This window comes from Limanda limanda, chromosome 21 (assembly GCF_963576545.1).
Source record: "Limanda limanda chromosome 21, fLimLim1.1, whole genome shotgun sequence".
NCBI classification, from domain to species: domain Eukaryota; kingdom Metazoa; phylum Chordata; class Actinopteri; order Pleuronectiformes; family Pleuronectidae; genus Limanda; species Limanda limanda.
The window spans coordinates 1,647,897-1,669,718 of record NC_083656.1 but is presented as its reverse complement, the minus strand read 5'-3'; the positions used below and the strand labels follow the sequence as shown (position 1 = coordinate 1,669,718).

The following is a 21,822-nucleotide window of genomic DNA, read 5'->3' as shown; positions in this document are numbered from 1 at the left end:
TTAAAATTAGATTAGATTAGATTAGATTTCTTTATTTATCCACACAACGGGGAAATTCACTTGTTAGAGCAAAAAAGAGAAAAACAGAATTTAAATAACAGTGCCGAAGCAACAATAAAAAAGAAAGATCAAAATATATACACTACTAAACTACACATAATGAGAGTAAAAATATACAGAAAACAAAAACAACCTGCAAAACAGACACTGTGCAAAAGCAGGTACTGGGGAGAAAGTGGAGTGATGTAAGTGTTATTGTAATGAAAACAAAAGTATTATAAGTAATATTGCAACAGTAGTGACCATGATACAGAAAAAATAATTAAAAGTAAGTGACCATAATATAAATAATACTACAAGATAGTATAAAGGAAAATATAAATATTGCAATGTAAATCAATAAACAGCAAGTGACTTCACACACTTGTTTATCGACTGTCACTTGCAGTAAATCACTAAATGCACCAAACTTCGTTGACATTTTATAACATTTTTACTTGGACGTTTATTTTTTAAAACAGAAACTGAATAAATATCACATAAGAAAAGTTTTTAGCGCATTGCAGCTGTAACTCGTTCAGTTCAGGCAAATCACTGTCTTTAGTTTCCAAGGAGACACTTTGCAGGCTGCTCATAGGTCTGGTTTGTGTGTGTGTGTCTGTGTGACTGTGTGTGTGTCTCTGTGTGTGTGTGTGTGTGTGTGTGTGTGTGTGTGTGTGTGTGTGTGTGTGTGTGTGTGTGTGTGTGTGTGTGTGTGTGTGTGTGTGTGTGTGCCTGTGCAGAGGCGGACTTCGTGGGCTCGGTGCTGCTGAAGGAAAGCATCAACAGCTCCATCGGGGACGACGACAAGATTTACTTCTTCTTCACGGAGCGGAGCCAGGAGCAGGCGTCCTACCCGAGCCAGACCAAGGTGTCCCGGGTCGCCCGAGTCTGCAAGGTCAGAACCCGGGAGCCGAGCCGAGCCGTGCTAACCACACTCACCGGGTTCAGGAAGTTTAATAATGAAGATGGGGGGGGATTGATTCAGGTTTTCATCTCCATCACAGAGAAAGAGTTTCTTCTCTCAGCTGCAGATCTGCTCCTCCGGTCGTTTCACTGAGTGAAGCAGCAGTTTCTTCTCTTTCTCACTGTTGCCAGGCAAACTACCAGCCCGCCAACCTCCACCTCTAATGGCAGCCCCCCCTCCCCTGCCTTTAGTGCCATCTCGCCCTCTTCCTCGCCTCCTCCTCCTCCTCCTCCTCTTTCTCCCTCTCACCTCATTTCACTTGCGATCAGCATCTCCGGTCCAGACAGCGCCCGTTTCCTCGAGGTTCCTCTTCCTCCTCTCGCTCTTCCTCCTCTCGCTCTTCCTCCCTGCCGTTTCTTTTATTTCACACATGCTGGTGTAATTACCGTCACATTCCAGTTCGCTGCTGGGCTGAAACCACTGTTCAAGTCTTTTTGTATTATGACCGAAACAAGAATTTCACATTTAACACCTTTTTGGGGAGATGGTGAAAAGAACTCGCAGCAGAAGAGATCTGATTGGATGTTGGTGTTAACAGCCAATCAGAGTGAGTTAAACTGCCAGGACCAGTGAGCGGACTGGGATTCTGGCCGGCAACAAAGGGACCGGCTGTGGTTCTCTGTTTCAGGACCAGCTGGAGATGATAATTCCACAGATTTATGATTTAATTTCTTGTATCCCAGCTTCTCCTGGAGCTGCTCCACTTCAGTTTATAGCCTCTTTTTACGACATTGGAATACATCACATTTCTGGCTTCATCCATCGATATTATATATCCATGTTTACTGCCCATAGTGACGCCTTCTGCTGGATATTGATTAATTCATCAATGTCACTTTGAAATATATTGTGATTTTCCTGCAAGAACTCTAATCACTTCATTCTCGGTGTTTGGATTCTTTGAGTTCAGGCTCTTCATCTTTCTCCTCGTGCAGCTGCAGCCTTCACCTCAATCTGACTCCGTTCACTGCAGACTTGATTAAAGTGAAATATAAATTTTAAATGGCCCGACCTTGTAATTGCAGCTGTGACTTTTAACTAAAGCGACTCGTAAAAGTGACAACGCCGCTTGTTCCGACCTGACATCAGGAGAGGAGCTTAGTTTAGTCTTTTCACAGCCGTGAGTGCTTTGTTTTTGTTGTGCATCAAATTGAGCAAATTAAAACATCCATAAACGTTTTACCAGCTTCAGCGGGCAGGCAGCACCACTGACACTATACACGCACTCGCTTCAAGCTTATAGTTAAACAGCAGGTAGACGGAGTGTAGCTGAACACACCCACCTCTGCAAGAGCGACCAATCAGCTTCGAGGAGGAATCATCTGGAGAAACCCTTAAAGTAATATTCCCTCCGAAATTGATGAAAATCCATTATCTTTAAATAACCATTTTCGTCAGATCGCACATTCATTTACAATAATAATAAGCAAACAACTGCAGGCCATGAAATAATTAAGGATTTTGTCTTCACAACCTTTGAACTCTTCATGTTCCACTAATCCTCCCTGTGTCTAAAAGAAGGAAACGAGGTCTGGCCTCCTCTCCTCACAGCTGTGGAGAGTCTCATGACTCTGAACTAGGCCACAGCGTCGCATGCAGATGTCGAGCGGCTCCCTGCCTCGGCCCTCGTGGCCATAGATCTATATATAAAGACTAGATGTCTCGTTCGACGGAGCCGGACGTCCGCACATGCTAGGGGGCATCTCGCTCACCCATAACATTGTGTTGGTAGTGGTAAATAACCAGAACTTGCTCAATTTTCAACAGATTTTTAAACGATCTGGTTTGTTATAAACGTCAGAGATGTAGTTATGACTAAGGTTGCAAAGGGGCGGAAACTTTCCGGTAAATTTCCGGAAAAACTTTCCGGAAACTTTCCATGGGAAGTTTAGCTCGGGAATTTTGGGAATTTTGAAAAAAAAACAACTATGCAAATTAAACGCTGAGCAATAAAAACATCATTCAAAACACTATTTTAAAGATGTATGGAATGCAGCACACACTGCACGTTGAGTTTCAACCCTCCACTGTGCATTCTTCCATCACATGCACAGATAACTCCCAGCATGCTTCACTCTACAGCAGGGCTATTGAGGCCTGCTGTAGAGTGCAGGACTAGTCAGGTAAGTTTCCATGATATTACTGGAGAAAATATATCAGCATGCTGATTGAGGATTGTTCATCTGGTCATCTAGACTATTTCCATTCATTTATCCATCAATTGTAAAATATGTTTACAGACGATTCCAATTGTTTGGCTAACTATTTATATCTCTGGCATTGCATTAGAGTTTTTTTACAAACTTTTTTCTCATTTTATTCTACAGAACAATGCCACGTGCACTCTCTCATGTGTGGAGACATTTCACCCCATCCAATGTAGAAGGAAAGGCTGTGTACATTTGCAAATACTGTGCAAAGACCTATGTTAAGAATGACACAACGATGCAGAAGCATATAGTCAAGTGCCCAAAGTTTCCTCAGGGCTCAAATCAGCCTATGACACAACAAAATGTTTATATTTATGTCTGTATATGACAAGGTAAATACAGTTAGTATAAATTACCCACAACATTTCCAGTTTATTCCCGTTAATTCCCGTTTATTCCCGTTTATTCCCGTTAATTCCCATGGAAAGTTTCCAACTTTGAATATTCCTGGAATTTTGCAACCCTAGTTATGACACTGCATAAACTATAGATTTTTTTAGAAAATAACATAATTATTCATAAGTATGCAGTGTCATAACTACATCTCTGACGTTTATAACAAACTTAAACCGTTTAAAAATCGGTTGAAAATTGAGCAAGTTATGGTTATTTACCACTACCAACACAATGTTATGGGTGAGCTAGCTGCCCCCTAGCAAGATGGCCGCCATGTGCGGACATTCGTCTCCGTTGGCCGGCAACGCAGACGAGACATCTAGCCTTTATATATGATATCTATGTTCGTGGCAGCCAGACACCGGGCCGGGTGGAGGCCGGGTGGAGGCCGGGTGGAGGCCGGGTGGAGGCCGGGTGGAGGCCGATCTGCCGGCGGTGACGCCTCTGGCAGTCTTCTCTGAAACCGCTGACATGGAGCCATTTCCTGAGCTGCTAACGAGTCGGCCTCCTCCTCCTCCTCCTCCTCTCTGCTCGGCTCCGACTTCCTCGGCCATCACAACCTAGTTTCACAGAGAACAGTGTGTTTCAGTGACACAGGCAGATGATTTGTGCTATTTTTAGTAATTTCTTCTATATTATGAATTCAGAAACCAGCCTCACGTTACACAACAGCACCATCTCCAGGGATAATTCATCCACAGGCGTTTCTTTACGATGACATCCTTGGATTCTCTCAGATTTACATGGTGACGACTCGCTGACCCGACTGTGATTGACGTAGATTGTGATTCATCGGATCCCTTCAGCTCTTCCCACAGTAATAACCTGGCATCCATCTCCATAGGACTCTTTTATGATGTCTTCTCCGCAGCATCCATCTTCCCGTCCCTGCCAAGGCCAGCTCGCATCCATCTGCAGTCCTCTCCCTCTCTTTGCTTTTCCCTGTCACTACCAATTGAGTTGGTGTTTTCGATGGAAGTTCTCCTGATGCCGACAGTTTAGTTTGAGATTCTTCGGTGTCAAGTGGATTTTAAGCTGCTTTGTCTCTCTGTGTGTGAGGCCGAGGCCGGCAGAGCGATCTGATGAACGACACATCTCTGCAGAAGACGTAAACACAGACGAGTTTTTAAAAAATTGAGTCGACTCCCTCTCTTTTTCCTCACTTTAAAGGAGGTGTGCTAAATGACTCTTTTAGAGAGAGAGCTCCTGCAGCTTCACCTCCCACGGCTCCAGAAATGCAATTAGAGCAAATGTGCCACAGTCGATGTTCTCAGAGTTAGAAGTCTAACGCTTCAGCTCCACTTACATAAGACTCTACCTCTCTCTCCTTGCCTCCTCTACGAGTATAACTAGTAGTCCAGGCAAAGTAGCGTTTTACGACCGACTAATTGTAAAAGAATTTTTTTCAGCATAGATCATTTCTATGAGGTGTCCAGAAAAACATACTAAAAGTCCTAAGAAATCCTAGTTGAGGAAATGTGTTTAATTCTCATCAATGTGCCAATAAGGCAACAATACACCCCAAAAAGACTATTTTTTTCCTTTACTCCTATCAAAATAAAACTTTACACAATGAAAGTAACCATGAAACGTAACATTTGTTGTATTACAAGTTTCTTTGAAAATGAATTTGAATATGCAAATGAGCTATACACTTATCAAATATGCCCCAAATAGGCTTAATTTTTCCTTTACTCCTACCACAATAAAACTTAACATAGTAAAAGTATTTATGAAAAGTAACTTTTTTTGTATTACAAGTTTCTTTTGAAATGAATTTGACAAGCACATGAGCTCCACACTTATTGAATATGTCCTAATTTGCATAGGCAGAAACACCATTCATATGTATGACAAATACATACATAAATTCATTTTCAAAGAAACTTGTAATACAAAAAATGTTACGTTTTATGGCTACTTTCATTGTGTAAAGTTTCATTTTGATAGGAGTAAAGGAAAAAAATAGTCTTTTTGGGGTGTATTGTTGCCTTATTGAAACACAATGATGAGAATTAAACATATTTCCTCAACTAGGATTTCTTAGGACTTTCAGTATGTTGTTCTGGACACCTCATAGAAATAATCTATGCTCAAAAAAATTATTTTACAATTACTTCTATTTTTGGCTCCAAAATGGGCTACTTTGCCTGGACTATAGGTGTAAATCATGATTTGATTGCTATCGTTTTGTAGACGTACGTTTGTCACTTTTTATTACAATCAGATTAGTGGCCATCGACGCACACGTGATAAATGAGGGCGTGGATTTGAGGGATTGGAAAGTGTAAATGCCAGAATACATCATCTCAACTGAGTGACTGGATCTTGGCTTGCATTGATTTTCTCGTCCCTCTGCTGTCTCCTGTGGCTGCAGACGGACTGGGGGGGCCAGCGGACCCTGCAGAGGAAGTGGACCTCCTTCCTCAAGGCCAGGATGGTTTGTTCCGTCCCAGAATACGAGCTGCACCTCAACATCCTGCGCAGCGTGTTCGTGCTGCAGGGGCGGGACGCGCAGAGCAGCATCTTCTACGGCATCTTCGGCCTCGAGTGGTAAGAGACGTTAACTTCTGCTTTCATAGAGCACAACGATTTCTCTGATTCCAGGCGGGTGCAGGGTCACAAAGAAGGTGATTCGCTCTTCCACCGTGACCTCACTCCTCCTCCTCTCCCTCTTCTCTCTCTCTCTCTCCCCCTTCTCTCTCTCTCTCTCTCTCACTCTCTCTCTCTCTCTCTCTCTCTCTCTCTCTCTCTCTCTCTCTCTCTCTCTCTCTCTCCCTCTCCTCACTCCTCACTCCCCCTCCTCTCCCTCTTCACTCCTGCTTCTCACCCTCTCCTCACTGCTCCTCCTCTCCCTCTTCTCTCTCTCTCTCCCCCTTCTCTCTCTCTCTCTCTCTCTCTCTCTCTCTCTCTCTCTCTCTCTCTCTCTCTCTCCCTCTCCTCACTCCTCTCCCCCTCCTCTCCCTCTTCACTCCTGCTTCTCACCCTCTCTTCACTCCTCCTCTCCCTCTTCTCTCCCTCTTCTCCCCCTTCGCTCTCTCTCTCTCTCTCTCACCCTCTCCTCACTTCTCCTCTCCCTCTTCTCTCCCTCTTCTCTCCCTCTCCTAACTCCTCCTCCTCTCCCTCTTCTCTCCCTCTTCTCCCCCTTCTCTCTCTCTCTCTCTCTCTCTCTCTCTCTCTCTCTCTCTCTCTCTCTCTCTCCCTTCTCTCCCTCCCACACCTGTGTGAGTGCATTAGTCACACCTGTGCATGAATGAGTAAACCCCCCACCCCCCCCCCGGGCGACACCTCTCCCCAGATTTAAAGACGGATTGTGGTTTCACATCTTCCTCACCTGAGTGCGTTTGAAGCCGGACTCACAACGGACAGAAGAATGTGACGCACCCCCCCCACCCCCCCACCCCCGTTACTAATCTCCCCCCCCCCCCCCCCTCAGGGTCACCTGGCTGCTGACGACTCATGCTGCTGTTATGTGGTCGGACAAATCCTTTCTTTCGCAGGTGCTTCAGGAATAAAACCACAACTGGGTTTTACTCCTGACTCACAGGGAGTGGAGAAGGGGGAGAAGGGGGGGGGGTGGGGGGGGGTCCACACAAGACAAACAAATGATCAAATCCAGGAGGAAAATGTGATGGAAAACAAAACGTCAACACCCGCAGAGTTTTGCAGGAGCGTTTGAAATCCGACCCCGGCGGTGGCTCCTCAGACAATAACCTCTCAGTGTGTGTTCAGCTCTCTCTCTCTCTCTCTCTCTCTCTCTCTCTCTCTCTCTCTCTCTCTCGCTCAGTGTGTGTTCAGCGTTGAATCATTAATCCTGAGCTCGTGTCCTCTGGTCGGGGGGGGGGGTGTCGTCTTTCAGGAAGAACATCAAGGCCTCAGCGATCTGCCAGTACGCCTTCTCCGACGTGCAGAGGGTCTTCGAGGGGCCGTACATGGAGGTGCAGGACTCCAAGTGGAGGGAGTTCACCGGGAAGGTGCCGGAGCCGAGACCTGGATCTGTACGTTTAAAATAAAACTAAATAAACTGTAAATAAAATGTAAATAAAACTTCATACCATCATTTTATTATTTTATTATCATCGTTATATTCAAACAACCCTTTCTCTCAGTGTATAACAGATCGGCACCGGTCCCAGGGCATCAACTCCTCTCGTGACCTCCCAGACAATGTGCTCACCTTCGCCAGGAGGCATCCGCTCATGGCCGGCCAGGTGCACCCGGTGGGAGTGCGCCCCCTGTTGTTCAAGAGGAGCGTCAACTATGTCAAGATCGTCGTGCACAGGGAGCCGGGGCTGGATGGGAACATTTACACCGTCCTGTTTCTGGGAACTGGTGAGTCCAGCGACTCCGGTGGAAACACAACTCTAAGACCTACTCTATGTAGTTGTGTGTAGGGTTGCAAAGGGGCGGAAAGTTTCCGGTAAATTTCCGGAAACTTTCCTGAAACTTTCCATGGGAAGTTTAGCTTGGGAATTTGGGGAATTTTGAAAAAAAAACAACTAAGCAAATTAAACTGAGCAATAAAAACATCATTCAAAACTCTATTTTAAAGATGTATGGAACGTTGAGTTTCAACCCTCCACTGTGCATTCTTCCATCACATGCACAGATAACTCCCAGCATGCTTCACTCTACAGCAGGGCTATTGAGGCCTGCTGTAGAGTGAAGGACTAGTCAGGTAAGTTTCCATGATATTATTTGGAAAATATATTAGCATGCTGATTGAGGATTGTTCATCTGTTCATCTAGACTATTTCCATTCATTTATCCATCAATTGTAAAATATGTTTACAGATGATTCCAATTGTTTGGCTAACTATTTATATCTCTGGCATTGCATTAGTGTTTTTTTACAAACTTTTTTCTCATCTTATTCTACAGAACAATGCCACGTGCACTCTCTCATGTGTGGAGACATTTCACCTCATCCAATGTAGAAGGAAAGGCTGTGTACATTTGAAAATACTGTGCAAAGACCTATGTTAAGAATGACACAACGATGCAGAAGCATATAGTCAAGTGCCCAAAGTTTCCTCAGGACTCAAATCAGCCTATGACACAACAAAATGTTTATATTTATGTCTGTATATGACAAGGTAAATACAGTTAGAATAAATTACCCACAACATTTCCAGTTTATTCCCGTTAATTCCCGTTAATTCCTGTATATTCCCGTTAATTCCCATGGAAAGTTTCCAACTTTGAATATTCCCGGAATTTTGCAACCCTAGTTGTGTGTATTGTGTTGTCCTGGTTGACGAGGTTGTGTCTCCTCCTGCAGATGACGGCTGGCTGCACAGAGCCGTGGACATCGAAGGAGAAATGCACATCATAGAGGAGCTGCAGCTGTTTGACAAACCTCAGCCCGTAGAGAGTCTGGTCATCTCCTCGGCTCTGGTACGTTTGCATACACGTCAAATTAACCCGGGTTTAAAATGGCCAATGACATAATCGAGTAGATTAATTAGCTGCGTAGAAATGAGGTATAAACATGATTCAAGATTCAAGATTCAAGATTCAAGATCAAGATTCAAGATTCAAGATTTTTTATTGTCAAATGAACAGAGATAACGTGAAGCAGTCACTGTCAGTGAAATGCTTGGGTCACACACTCTCTTTAAGCAATGCTCAAGTATAAAATAGAATAAAATAGAATAAAAAAGAATAAAATGGAATAACAATGAAATAGAATATCAAAAATTTTAAATAGAAAATAAAATATATACATCTAAATATATATACTTACAGGTGAATGTTCAATTTGTGCAGTAGTGCAAATGATCAAAAATGCTTGTTATGGTGCTGGTGCAAATATGCAAATATGCAAATGATGTTGACATTTGATTTTCACACTCATTTACAGAATCAGTAAATTAGATAATTTCTCCGCACCAGCATCCCCATTATATTTTGGGTTTGTTGGTCCCTCCCATTCTGAACACGATATCTCAAGAAGACGTTGAGGGAATTTCTGCAAAATTGGAACAAATGTTCAGTTGGACATAAGGATGAACTGATTAGAGTTTGGTGCTTATATTGAAATTCATTACAATATTCTTTGTTTCCCAGCGGAGCGTCTACGCTGGCTCACACTCTGGAGTCGTGCAGGTCCCGATGTCGGCGTGTCGGAGATACACTTCCTGTTACGACTGCGTGTTCGCCAGAGACCCGTTCTGCGGCTGGGACGGGGGGGCGTGCGTAGAAATATCCTCCAGTGCACAGAGGTGAGGTGGACTCTAACGTGCTGGAATAATGTTTAGCACAGTTATTATTAATATTAAAAACATCCTCTTTTAAAATAATAAACCTCCAAACAGAGATGAATCATTTTGACAGGGTTCACTTTTGCGTAACTCGACCTTTTCAGACGATGTTTACTTCTTTCCCTTCGGGGCCCAAAACAGATCCTGGAGTCTTATTAATTATTTATGCGCTTTACTTTCCCTTCCGACTCTTTATGAAAGCAGGTCTGAGACAATGTGGTCGACCTCAATTTGTCTCGTCAGCTCGCTGCAGCTCAGTGGGAGCTTCATCTGGAGTGGGAAGGTTTGAATTACAAATGAGTAACCCTCTCAAAACCCACTGAAAGAAATTCATTCTGATTTTTAAAACACTTTAATAATAATAATAATAATAATTCATTTTATTTGTAAGGCACTCTTCATCCGAGGATCTCAGAGTGCCACAAGTACATAGCTAAAATCAAAGTCCTAAAAACTCAACTCAAAGTAAAAACGCCTTCTTTTTCATACCTTAAATCAGTATTTAAAACAGAGAAACACTTACAATTAAGTTTTCAGGCTTTAAACTGTTTCCTAATTTCCAGTTTTTGTCGTCAATCAACATTCTACTATCGTCATTATCTGTTTATAAGAGGAGTTATTGACGATTACTTGTTGTAAGTAGAAAGATTTGTCCATTTATTTGTAGATTTACTTGAATAAAATGTTTGAGTTCCTCCTCTTGAAGGAAGGAACCTGAATCCTGTCAAATTAAATCCACTGTAAGATATTTTTTATTAAAACTTAGTCTTGGCATCTTGTAAAGTGTTTTTAGTCGTGCACTGTTTGACCTGAGGATACTGGGGCTGTTGGGATTCATTCATCCCACCAAACACACTCTCTCTCTCTCTCTGTCACACACACACACACACAAACCCAGACACACACTCTGGCTCCATCTTGCACTGGGGCCTGTTTGTGCCCCTCTTCATTCACTCTGCATGAATGAGCAGCAGACATCTTAATCTCCATCACTGCTCTGGACACGTCGGCCTCTCCTGTGGATTTGTTCTGGAGCGTCTGAGGCAGCAGCACAGTCGGGGGGGGGGGGCGTTAATGGGAAACCTTATCCTGGTTTACAGCGTAAACATTCAATGGTCACTTCTAGGGTTGCAAAGGGGCGGAAAGGTTCTGGTATATACTTTCTGGAAACTTTCCATGGGAAGTTAAGCTCGGGAATTTTGGGAATTTTGAAAAAAAAAAAACTACGCAAATTAAATGCTGAGCAATAAAAACATCATTCAAAACTCTATTTTAAAGATGTGTGGAACGTTGAGTTTCAACCCTCCACTGTGCATTCTTCCATCACATGCACAGATAACTCCCAGCATGCTTCACTCTACAGCAGGGCTACTGAGGCCTGCTGTAGAGTGAAGGACTAGTCAGGTAAGTTTCCATGATATTACTGGGAAAATATATTAGCATGCTGATTGAGGATTGTTCATCTGTTCATCTAGACTATTTCCATTCATTTATCCATCAATTGTAAAATATGTTTACAGACGATTCCAATTGTTTGGCTAACTATTTATATCTCTGGCATTGCATTAGTGTTTTTTTACAAACTTTTTTCTCATCTTATTCTACAGAACAATGCCACGTGCACTATCTCATGTGTGGAGACATTTCACCCCATCCAATGTAGAAGGAAAGGCTGTGTACATTTGCAAATACTGTGCAAAGACCTATGTTAAGAATGACACAACGATGCAGAAGCATATAGTCAAGTGCCCAAAGTTTCCTCAGGACTCAAATCAGCCTATGACACAACAAAATGTTTATATTTATGTCTGTATTTGACAAGGTAAATACAGTTAGTATAAATTACCCACAACATTTCCAGTTTATTCCCGTTAATTCCTGTTAATTCCCGTATATTCCCGTTAATTCCCGTTAATTCCCATGGAAAGTTTCCAACTTTGAATATTCCCGGAATTTTTCAACCCTAGTAACTTCATCCTGAAGCAATGACATTATTTTTGTTATCAGTCTTGGAGAAATATGGCTGGAGAGTAAAACAGGATTATTCTGGGTTTTAAAAAACGACTCTTCGATAAACTCCTCTCTCGTTCCCACTTCTCACCCTGAACCTTCGAGTGGGAATCGACCTCCCGTGCTTCTGCTTTAAATCCTGTTTAAATACTCAGTGACTGAATTTTAAATCATCTTATTTCAGGTCAAACATAACTCAGGATATTCTGAGAGGGACCAGAGGCTGCAAGGAGAACTCAGGAAACGGTATGTTACACACACACACACACACGCACACGCACACGCACACGCACACGCACACGCACACACACACGCACACACACACACACAGAGACACACACACGCACACACACACACTCTACTCTACTCACCTGCCACTCAGTGTCCTTGCCTCCCTCTCTCTTTGTCTCTCTCTCTCTCCCACACACACACTCACACAGATTATGGGGTGAAAGAAGAAGTCCAACACACTCACACACACACACACACACACACACACACACACACACACACACACACACACACACACACACACACACACACACACACACACACACACACACAGATTATGGGGTGAAAGAAGTCCAACACACACACACACACACACACACACACACACACACACACACACACACACACACACACACACACACACACACACACACACACACACACACACACCTCTTTACTCCAGCACTTAGCAGCTATTAAGAGATTCCACTGGGTGTGCCTCCCCCCCCGCCCCCCCCCATCCCCCAGGTCTCACATTCTAATCAGCTGCTCTGCTGCTGGAGGTCAAGAGGTCGAGCCGGCTGCATTGCAGAGCTCGCCACGTTTAAAGAGGCTTATGAAATGTAATACAAAGCGATGGCGGTGGGTGGAGCCGTGCAGGTTGCTCACCTGAACCTTTGAAATCGTAACCTAGGCGACCTGAGGCCACGCCCCATCCGTGTCTCTGTGTCCCGCTGCGTCTCCGTATCTCATCTCTGTCTCTTGTCTCTTTTGTCTCTTTTGTCTCTTTTGTCTCAGTCGTCCATCGGCGGCGTGCTGTGATGTCGGGCGATGACGTGCTGCTGCAGTGTGAACTTCGCTCCAACCTGGCGACGCCACGCTGGACGCTGAACGGCAAAGACCTCCAGGGCTTCGACCTGACCTCGGGCTACCGCATCGGCACGGACGGCCTCCTCATCATCGGCGCCCGGCTCCGGCAGAGCGGCTCCTACCGCTGCTTCGCCGTGGAGAACTCGGTCTCCGTGCTGGTTTACCTCTACACCGTCCGGGTGCACACGGACCCGTTCTACCCGGTGGAGCCCACCGCCACCACCACCACCAGCCCCCCCACGGCGTCCGGCCCAGCTGTGGTCTCCACCGGCGGCCCCACCGAGCGGCCCCTGCCCTCCCCCCCCGCCCCGCTGCCTCCGGGACCCGAGTTCCAGACCTACCGACACATGGAGGCGGTGTACATCTCCCTGGTGGCCGTGCTGGGGGGGCTGTGCCTGGTGCTGAGCGTGGTGCTGCTCTACGTCAGCTTCTGCACCAGGCGGGCCTCTCGGGACGCCAAGTTCTCCCAGCAGGGCCTGCGGGTCCTGGGCGAGTCCGGGAGGAAGAGGAGGAGCTCGCTGTTCGAACTGACCACCGTCTCCAGCCACTGCAACGGGCGCCAGGCGCGGCACTCCATGTCCGTGCCCAACTTCGCGGACATGGCCGACGGTTTCCTCCAGATCGTTCCGGGTCAGGGCAACATGTCGCCGAGCAAAACGCCTCCGCCGGCCCCTCCCCTTCCGATGCCGCCTCCCCTTCCCAACATGGACTACGCCAACGGGCTGTCGGCCACGCTGCCCAGCGTGCTGAGGAAGATGAACGGGAACAGCTACGTGCTGCTGCGGCAGGCCGACCACGAGGGCACGTCGCCGCTCTACCACTCCTTCACCGAGGAGCTCAACAGGATCCTGGAGCAGAGGAAGCACACGCAGCTGGACCTGCAGCCGGACGAGAGCTCCATCTAGGACCTTCCCTCTCAGACTTTGTCCCATAAAGTTATTTATTTTGACCCCAGCTGTGACCCGTAGTCGTGGGCAGAACGGAAACGCTGCTGTCGGAATCCCTGGTCTGACATGTTCAGCCTCCTGCGACACATGGTCCACGATTCCACTTCAACAATGGACAACATTAACCAGAGATTGATATTCGATTCGGCCAAAGACGAAAAAACACAAGAACAAACCATGAGGAGGAGACGTGATGCTCCTGGGTTGGATCACAACGAAGGCAAAGCTGCGAAATGGGTTAAAAAATACAGAAGCTCAGGAGGCGATTCTGTGTCTTTGCGCCGGGGGGGGAAGTGCTGAGTAACGTTAACCCTCTGTGGAGCGTGAGGTCACTTCCTCTCGGCGTGCCTGACTCCGTGTGTCGCAATGAGCTCGTTCCTGTTTTTGTCCACAGCGTCGTTGTGGTTCCTCTGTTCCGGAAGAAGAAAGGTTTGACTCGTCTGTAGTCGCAGGACTGGACTCAGATTCTCAGATTCTCCTTCTCGTCCGATTGGTCGTAATAACTGGATCGAGCTGGATTCTTTGCCCCTGGATGTCGGACCTCCAGGTTTTTTCTATGTGTAAGAATGATGAATGGCAACGTGTACGAACTGTTACACAATCCAAAACAAGAAACACGACATTATCGGCTATCGAGGAGAGCTAGCCCCAGCTCGCCACATCCGACCACAGAGCTGACACCTTAGAAATGCACTAATCTCTGAAGACTACTGGACAACTGAAAGGCAGACGGCGTTCTGAAGAGCACGCGGAAAAGACAACAGCAAATTAACATACACGAAAATATGACAAATCAAACTCACACGACGCCGGTTAACAAAGCGGTAAATCCCTTCTGCAAATCGTCCAATCAGCATCAATCCTTTTCACTAACGGCTACACAGAGGTTAATAGTGTGTTTTTGGATGTGAACTCGACTAATTGTCCGATAATGAGCTTCGTTTTTCTGTGAAAGCGTCAAAAACCAGAGTGAAATAAAGCTTTTATCTGGAGCTTCACTTTAAGAAGACAGTTCTGTTAACGTTTATTTTCTAAACCACTCTTTTCTCGTCTTTTACTCGTGTAAATATCAATATTCACATCAACATAAACTTTAACTTTTAGTGAATGATTCTGGAAGAGTTTAAAGTCTGGAACCAGGACGAGCGGCTACAAGATGAATCGTGACCATAAAAACATTTGATTTAGAGCAAATGGAAAAAAAAGGCAAAGGTACAAGACTGTGAACTTAATCATTTAAAGAGTGAAAGAACTACGCTTCCCATAAACCATCGTGATCAACTTCCACTGCTTCTCCTCCTGAGATGGAAAGATGACACTTATATTTCGAAGCACTGGATTCTTTTAGAACATAATGTGACAACAAAGAAGATAAATATACAGAAAAGGTAAACGACAGATCTATTTGTCCTCCGCCCCGGTGGGAAGTTTCCCAGCCAGCAAATCCAGCAACCTTCACAAAAGCCTCCTCAGTGTTTACCTGACATCAGAGCAATGTTAAAACAACACAAACTGCCGAGCGGACAGTTTTCCTCTGGCAGGATAAACAGCGGGATGATGAAATACGGGCAGAACGTGGAGAGAAGTGGCTGAAGTGAACCTCGGGTGTAATTTGTAAACGTGTCACGGCCAAATGAAGATGGTGAAGGTGGTCCGTGCAGGTCGAGGCGGACGGGAAACACTTGACCTTCATGTCCCCGGTGGAGACGTGAGGGAAATCAGGATGATGAAGATGAAACGAGGCAGATTTCTGAGATCCTCTCGTGTTTTTTTCTTGAAAGACATTTTGTTATGAACCTGGACAGAATCATAACGGAATCATAACGGAATCATAACGGAGGAGATGCACTCGGGGGGGTACATGTGCTGGTGAGGATTGAGAAGCCTCACAGGCCTCATCTTGAGTTCTGGTGGTTTGAATCAACTGAAGCAGCCGGCTGGATGAGAGGTGAAAAGTGTCCATCAGCCCTCGATTCAGCTTTTCTTTAATACAGATACACATTTATGATTATTCAAAAGTTTGCTCCTCTGTTTGTACAGTTAGCTCTTCGTTGCCCAGCTGGTTTGAACTCAAACTCTAACCACGATGTTTCACAAACATCAGTCGCTCCTTTCAACAAATCCATCAAAGTTCTGATTGAGGATTTGTTTTTTCCACATTTTCCTCGATTTTCTAAATGAATAATTGAAGAAAAAAAATCTGACAAATTTAAGGGGACTGATATTTATGAGTGTTTGAGAATCCTAATAAGAATCTGGATCCAGTGAATTCCATAAGCAAATATGCATTTTACTGAGTATTTGTTTGTTTGGTGCATTATTTGAACGTGTAACAGAGGATTTAGTAGAAATAGATATTCTTTAAAAGATTAATTAGCTTAGCTTTCTTGCCCGACACTTTCACCTGCTCTACGCGTCCTGGTTGTTCATGCATGGTCGCATGTTTTCAGCTTTCTTCTCGTCCTCCTCTTCATCCTCCTCTTCATCCTCCTCTTCATTCCTCCTCTTCATTCCTCCTCTCTCTCCCTGTCCCCTGCCTCCTTTGTCTCCACCGTCTTATCACCTCTGCACCACAGCATCATCTGCTGCTCACATGTTCTCTCTCTCTCTCTCTCTCTCTCTCTCTCTCTCTCTCTCTCTCTCTCTCTCTCTCTCTCTCTTCCTCCCTCCCTCCCTCCCTCTCTCTCTCTCTCTCTCTCTCTCCCTCACACACCTGTGTGAGTGCCAGTCGATGCTTCTCTCCCTCTCCTCTCTCCTCCTGCTCTCCCTCTTCTCTCCCTCGCCTCACTCCTCTTCACTCCTGCTTCTCTCCCTCTTCTATCCCTCTCTCTCTCTCTCCCTCCCTCCCTCCCTCCCTCTCTCTCTCTCTCTCTCTCTCTCTCTCTCTCTCTCTCTCTCTCTCTCTCTCTCTCTCTCTCTCTCTCTCTCTCTCTCCCTCACACACCTGTGTGAGTGCCAGTCGATGCTTCTCTCCCTCTTCTCTCCCTCTCCTCACTCCTCTTCACTCCTGCTTCTCTCCCTCTTCTCTCCCTCTTCTCTCCCTCTCTTCACTCCTGCTTCTCTCCCTCTTCTCTCCCTCTTCTCTCCCTCTCTTCACTCCTGCTTCTCTCCCTCTTCTCTCCCTCTTCTCTCCCTCTCTTCACTCCTGCTTCTCTCCCTCTTCTCTCCCTCTTCTCTCCCTCTCCTCACTCCTCTTCACTCCTGCTTCTCTCCCTCTTCTCTCCCTCTCTTCACTCCTGCTTCTCTCCCTCTTCTCTCCCTCTTCTCCCCCTTCTCTCTCTCTCTCGCTCTCTCTCTCTCTCTCTCTCGCTCTCTCTCTCTCGCTCGCTCTCGCTCTCGCTCTCGCTCTCGCTCTCGCTCTCTCTCTCTCTCTCTCTCTCTCTCTCTCTCGCTCTCTCTCTCTCGCTCTCTCTCTCTCTCTCTCAAGGACCCTGCTGAGTTTACAAATGGCCGTGATGCCCCCCCCTAATCAATTAGAGCCAGTTTTCAAAGAGCACTTGAGTTTGTGTTGGCGAAGAGCAGAGAGAGAGATGTTCTGCATTAGTTCAACACACACTTAGTCTTGTTCTCATGTTTCTAGAGGGACTTGAACTCTAGAGAATGTCCTCACGATTGGAGCTGGACTTCCTCCCCCCCCGAGGTTTTTCCTTCCACATGTGAAACGCAGCAGCAGGATTCTCTGCTCAGACAGGAAACATCATCAACACGCCAAGTCGCTCCTGGTGAATCCTCCAGAGCATCTCCTGTTGTACAAGCGCTCATTCGGACGTTATCCAGAGCTTTCGCCCTGAGGACCACGTCTGGAGATTCTCTGGAGTTCAGTGCAATGTCTGAAAAACAGTGGAGTGACATTAATTTCTTGTGCTTCCTGTAAGTGTCACACAGATTAAACATGGAGCATAAATATAATGGTGTGACTCACTGGAAATGCTTCTGTTGAGTTAAATGTCTGATATAACAGCTGAACAATCCCCAACATGTGGGAAGCTTCATCTGATTCTCTCTCGCTCGCTCTCTCTGTCTCTCTCTCTCTCTCTCTCTCTCGCTCTCTCTCTCTCTCTCAAGGACGATGTGTTTGCAGCAGCACTCCTGCTTCTCTCCCTTTCCTCACTCCTCCTGCTCTCCCTCTTCTCTCCCTCTTCTCTCCCTCTTATCACTCCTGCTTCTCTCCCTCTTCTCTCCCTATTCTCTCCCTATTCTCTCCCTCTCCTCACTCCTGCTCTCCCTCTTCTCTCCCTCTTCTCTCCCTCTCCTCACTCCTCCTCACTCCTGCTTGTCTCCCTCCTGCTTCTCTCCCTCTTCTCTCCCTCTTCTCTCCCTCTCCTCACTCCTCCTGCTCTCCCTCTTCTCTTCTCTCCCTCTTCTCTCCCTCTCCTCACTCCTCCTGCTCTCCCTCTTCTCTCCCTCTTCTCTCCCTCTCCTCACTCCTCCTGCTCCCCCTCTTCTCTCCTTCTTCTCTCCCTCTCCTCACTCCTCCTCTCCCTCTTCTCTCCCTCTTATCACTCCTGCTTCTCTCCCTCTTCTCTCCCTCTTCTCTCCCTATTCTCTCCCTCTCCTCACTCCTCCTGCTCTCCCTCTTCTCTTCTCTCCCTCTTCTCTCCCTCTCCTCACTCCTCCTGCTCTCCCTCTTCTCTCCCTCTTCTCTCCCTCTCCTCACTCCTCCTGCTCTCCCTCTTCTCTCCCTCTCCTCACTCCTCCTGCTCTCCCTCTTCTCTCCCTCTTCTCTCCCTCTCCTCACTCCTCCTGCTCTCCCTCTTCTCTCCCTCTTCTCTCCCTCCTCTCTCCCTCTCCTCACTTCTCCTCCTCTCCCTCTTCTCTCCCTCTTCTCTCCCTCTCCTCACTCCTCCTGCTCTGCCTCTTCTCTCCCTATTCTCTCCCTCTCCTCACTCCTCCTCTCCCTCTTCTCTCCCTCTCCTCACTCCTCCTCACTCCTCCTCCTCTCCCTCTTCTATCCCTCTTCCCTCTCTCTCTTCCTCTCTCTCTCTCTCTCTCTCTCTCTCTCTCTCTCTCTCTCTCTCTCTCTCTCTCTCTCTCTCTCTCTCTCTCTCTCTCTCGCTCCCTCTCTCTCTCAAGGACGATGTGTTAACAGCAGCCTGTGGCTCTGCACTGTAAACTATGTCACTCTTGTGTTTAACGTTCATCTTGTTTCTGTTCACAAACCCGTCAGCGAAGCTCTTGTTTTATCAGATTCTGAGACGACATCCTGCTGATTCAATATGCAAGCTACGCTATATTTAATGTAGGTGTAGATTATTTCTTTAAGTGGTGGCCAAAGAAACTGGTGTAGAGTTTGCAATTTGCACAGTTGTTGCTAAAAAATCATTTGTATTATTCCCCTGTGATCTGTGGCACTTTCCTTCATCTTGGTTCTGTACGATTTCCTGATGTTGACGATGAAGTTCAACGACTACGTGAAATTACTTTGTTGCTTCTCGTTCGTTGAGCTGTTTTTCTTATGTTGGATCTTATCATCACATCGTATTTATTTGTGTTCATTAAACTTGCTCATGTGCAGACTGGAAGAAAAAAAAAGGTGTTTTGCAATATGTCCATCGTCCACAGGGGAAGACAGGAAGAGAAGATGCAGAACGTGTCCACACTGGATCCGGTTCTCCTGACGCTTCCCGGTGGTCGTCAGCTGGTGGCGAGCGGCGAGGCCACAGGGGCTCATGGGACCTCACTCGTTTACACACATGTGTAACAGAGCCGAGGTTTAACACAAGCTGATGTGGGGACAATGTTCACAGCTGGTTACTTAGCAACAGCATCTTTATTTAGAGCCTTTTAAGTCCCCACTTGGGTCAAGCTGTGCGAGTTCCCATCGGGGAGTGGGGGGGGGGGCTCGGGGGTTTTAACTGGTGTCAGAGATGAATGAAAGAATTAAACAAGGTGAAAATGAAAAAACAAACACGTTTTCACATAATTAGAACTTTAAAAATTGAATTCCAGGCTTTTATTAGCACCTGAGTGCAGGGTTAGGATTTACAGATGATTAAAGTTACACCTCTTTTATTGTCTAAACACTAACTGCTGTTTATACTCTGTTTATGCAGTGGTATGAAGTAACTAAGTACATTTACTCAATTGCAGAACTGTAATTAAGTACATTGTTAGGTTCTCTCTGCTTCTCTACTTCAGTTCCGGGGAAGATATTGTACATTTAACTCCGTTTATCTGACCTTCAAATAAGAGATTCAAATTTGATATATAAAATATACCTCATAGATTAAAATACTGTATAGTATTGCACATTATTTTAATAATTGACTGTATAGTGTTTTTCATATATTCATATGTATTTAAGTGATATATGGTATAAGAGTAATAAACAGTATATAGTTGTTTAAATTAACCTTAACATTCAACTGCTGTACTCAACAATTAGTACTTTTGATACTTAAAAGTACATTGTGGAGCTAATACATCAATACTTTTAATGTATTAGTACTTTTTGAGTAATAGGTCTGAATGGTGCCACCGCCATCTGAGGGGAAAGTGGGGCGAGTGTTTAAAGTAAAAAGATAAATTTAGGACGTGACGTGAAAAGAAAGCAGTTGTATCTGAACTGCTGTTTATACTCTGTTTATGCAATGGAAAGAGGTAACTAAGTACATTTACTCAATTGCAGTACTGTAGTTAAGTACATTGTTACGTTCTCTCTGCTTCTCTACTTCAGTTCCGGGGAAGATATTGTACATTTAACTCCATTTATCTGACCTTCAAATAAGAGATTCAAATTTGATATATAAAATATACCTCATAGATTAAAATACTGTATAGTATTGCACATTATTTTAATAATTGACTGTATAGTGTTTTTTATTCATATGTATTTAAGTGATATATGGTATAAGAGTAATAAACAGAATAGAGTTGTTTAAATTAACCTTAACATTCAACTGCTGTACTCAACAATTAGTACTTTTGATACTTAAAAGTACATTGTGGAGCTAATACATCAATACTTTTAATGTATTAGTACTTTTTGAGTAATAGGTCTGAATGGTGCCACCGCCATCTGAGGGGAAAGTGGGGCGAGTGTTTAAAGTAAAAAGATCAATTTAGGACGTGACGTGAAAAGAAAGCAGTTGTATCTGAACTGCTGTTTATACTCTGTTTATGCAATGGTATGAAGTAACTAAGTACATTTACTCAATTGCAGTACTGTAGTTAAGTACATGGTTAGGTTCTCTCTGCTTCTCTACTTCAGTTCCGGGGAAGATATTGTACATTTAACTCCATTTATCTGACCTTCAAATAAGAGTTTCAAATTTGATATATAAAATATACCTCATAGATTAAAATACTGTATAGTATTGCACATTATTTTAATAATTGACTGCATAGTGTTTTTTATTCATATGTATTTAAGTGATATATGGTATAAGAGTAATAAACAGTATAGAGTTGTTTAAATTAACCTTAACATTCAACTGCTGTACTCAACAATTACTACTTTTACTTTTGATACTTAAAAGTACATTTTGGAGCTAATACATCAATACTTTTAATGTATTAGTACTTTTTTGAGTAATAGGTCTGAATGGTGCCACCACCATCTGAAGGGAAAGTGGGGCGAGCGTTTAAAGTAAAAAGATAAATTTAGGACGTGACGTGAAAAGAAAGCAGTTGTATCTGAACTGCTGTTTATACTCTGTTTATGCAATGGAAAGAGGTAACTAAGTACATTTACTCAATTGCAGTACTGTAGTTAAGTACATTGTTACGTTCTCTCTGCTTCGTTACTTCAGTTCCGGGGAAGATATTGTACATTTAACTCCATTTATCTGACCTTCAAATAAGAGATTCAAATTTGATATATAAAATATACCTCATAGATTAAAATACTGTATAGTATTGCACATTATTTTGATAATTGACTGTATAGT

General features: G+C 44.7%; 1 protein-coding gene across 1 annotated transcript in view; it reads left to right on the top strand.

The window, feature by feature from the left end:
- sema4gb (sema domain, immunoglobulin domain (Ig), transmembrane domain (TM) and short cytoplasmic domain, (semaphorin) 4Gb) overlaps nucleotides 1-16,769 on the top strand; it is a 32,317-nt gene extending 15,548 nt beyond the window's left edge. Inside the window, exons 8-15 of the mRNA XM_061095476.1 lie at nucleotides 783-937; nucleotides 5,990-6,165; nucleotides 7,472-7,610; nucleotides 7,722-7,944; nucleotides 8,894-9,009; nucleotides 9,682-9,836; nucleotides 12,070-12,131; nucleotides 12,915-16,769. Coding sequence (XP_060951459.1) covers nucleotides 783-937; nucleotides 5,990-6,165; nucleotides 7,472-7,610; nucleotides 7,722-7,944; nucleotides 8,894-9,009; nucleotides 9,682-9,836; nucleotides 12,070-12,131; nucleotides 12,915-13,891 — 2,003 coding nt within the window. The 3' untranslated portion in view covers nucleotides 13,892-16,769. The remainder of the gene's footprint in view (nucleotides 1-782; nucleotides 938-5,989; nucleotides 6,166-7,471; nucleotides 7,611-7,721; nucleotides 7,945-8,893; nucleotides 9,010-9,681; nucleotides 9,837-12,069; nucleotides 12,132-12,914) is intronic.
- The last annotated feature ends 5,053 nt before the right edge of the window (nucleotides 16,770-21,822 follow it).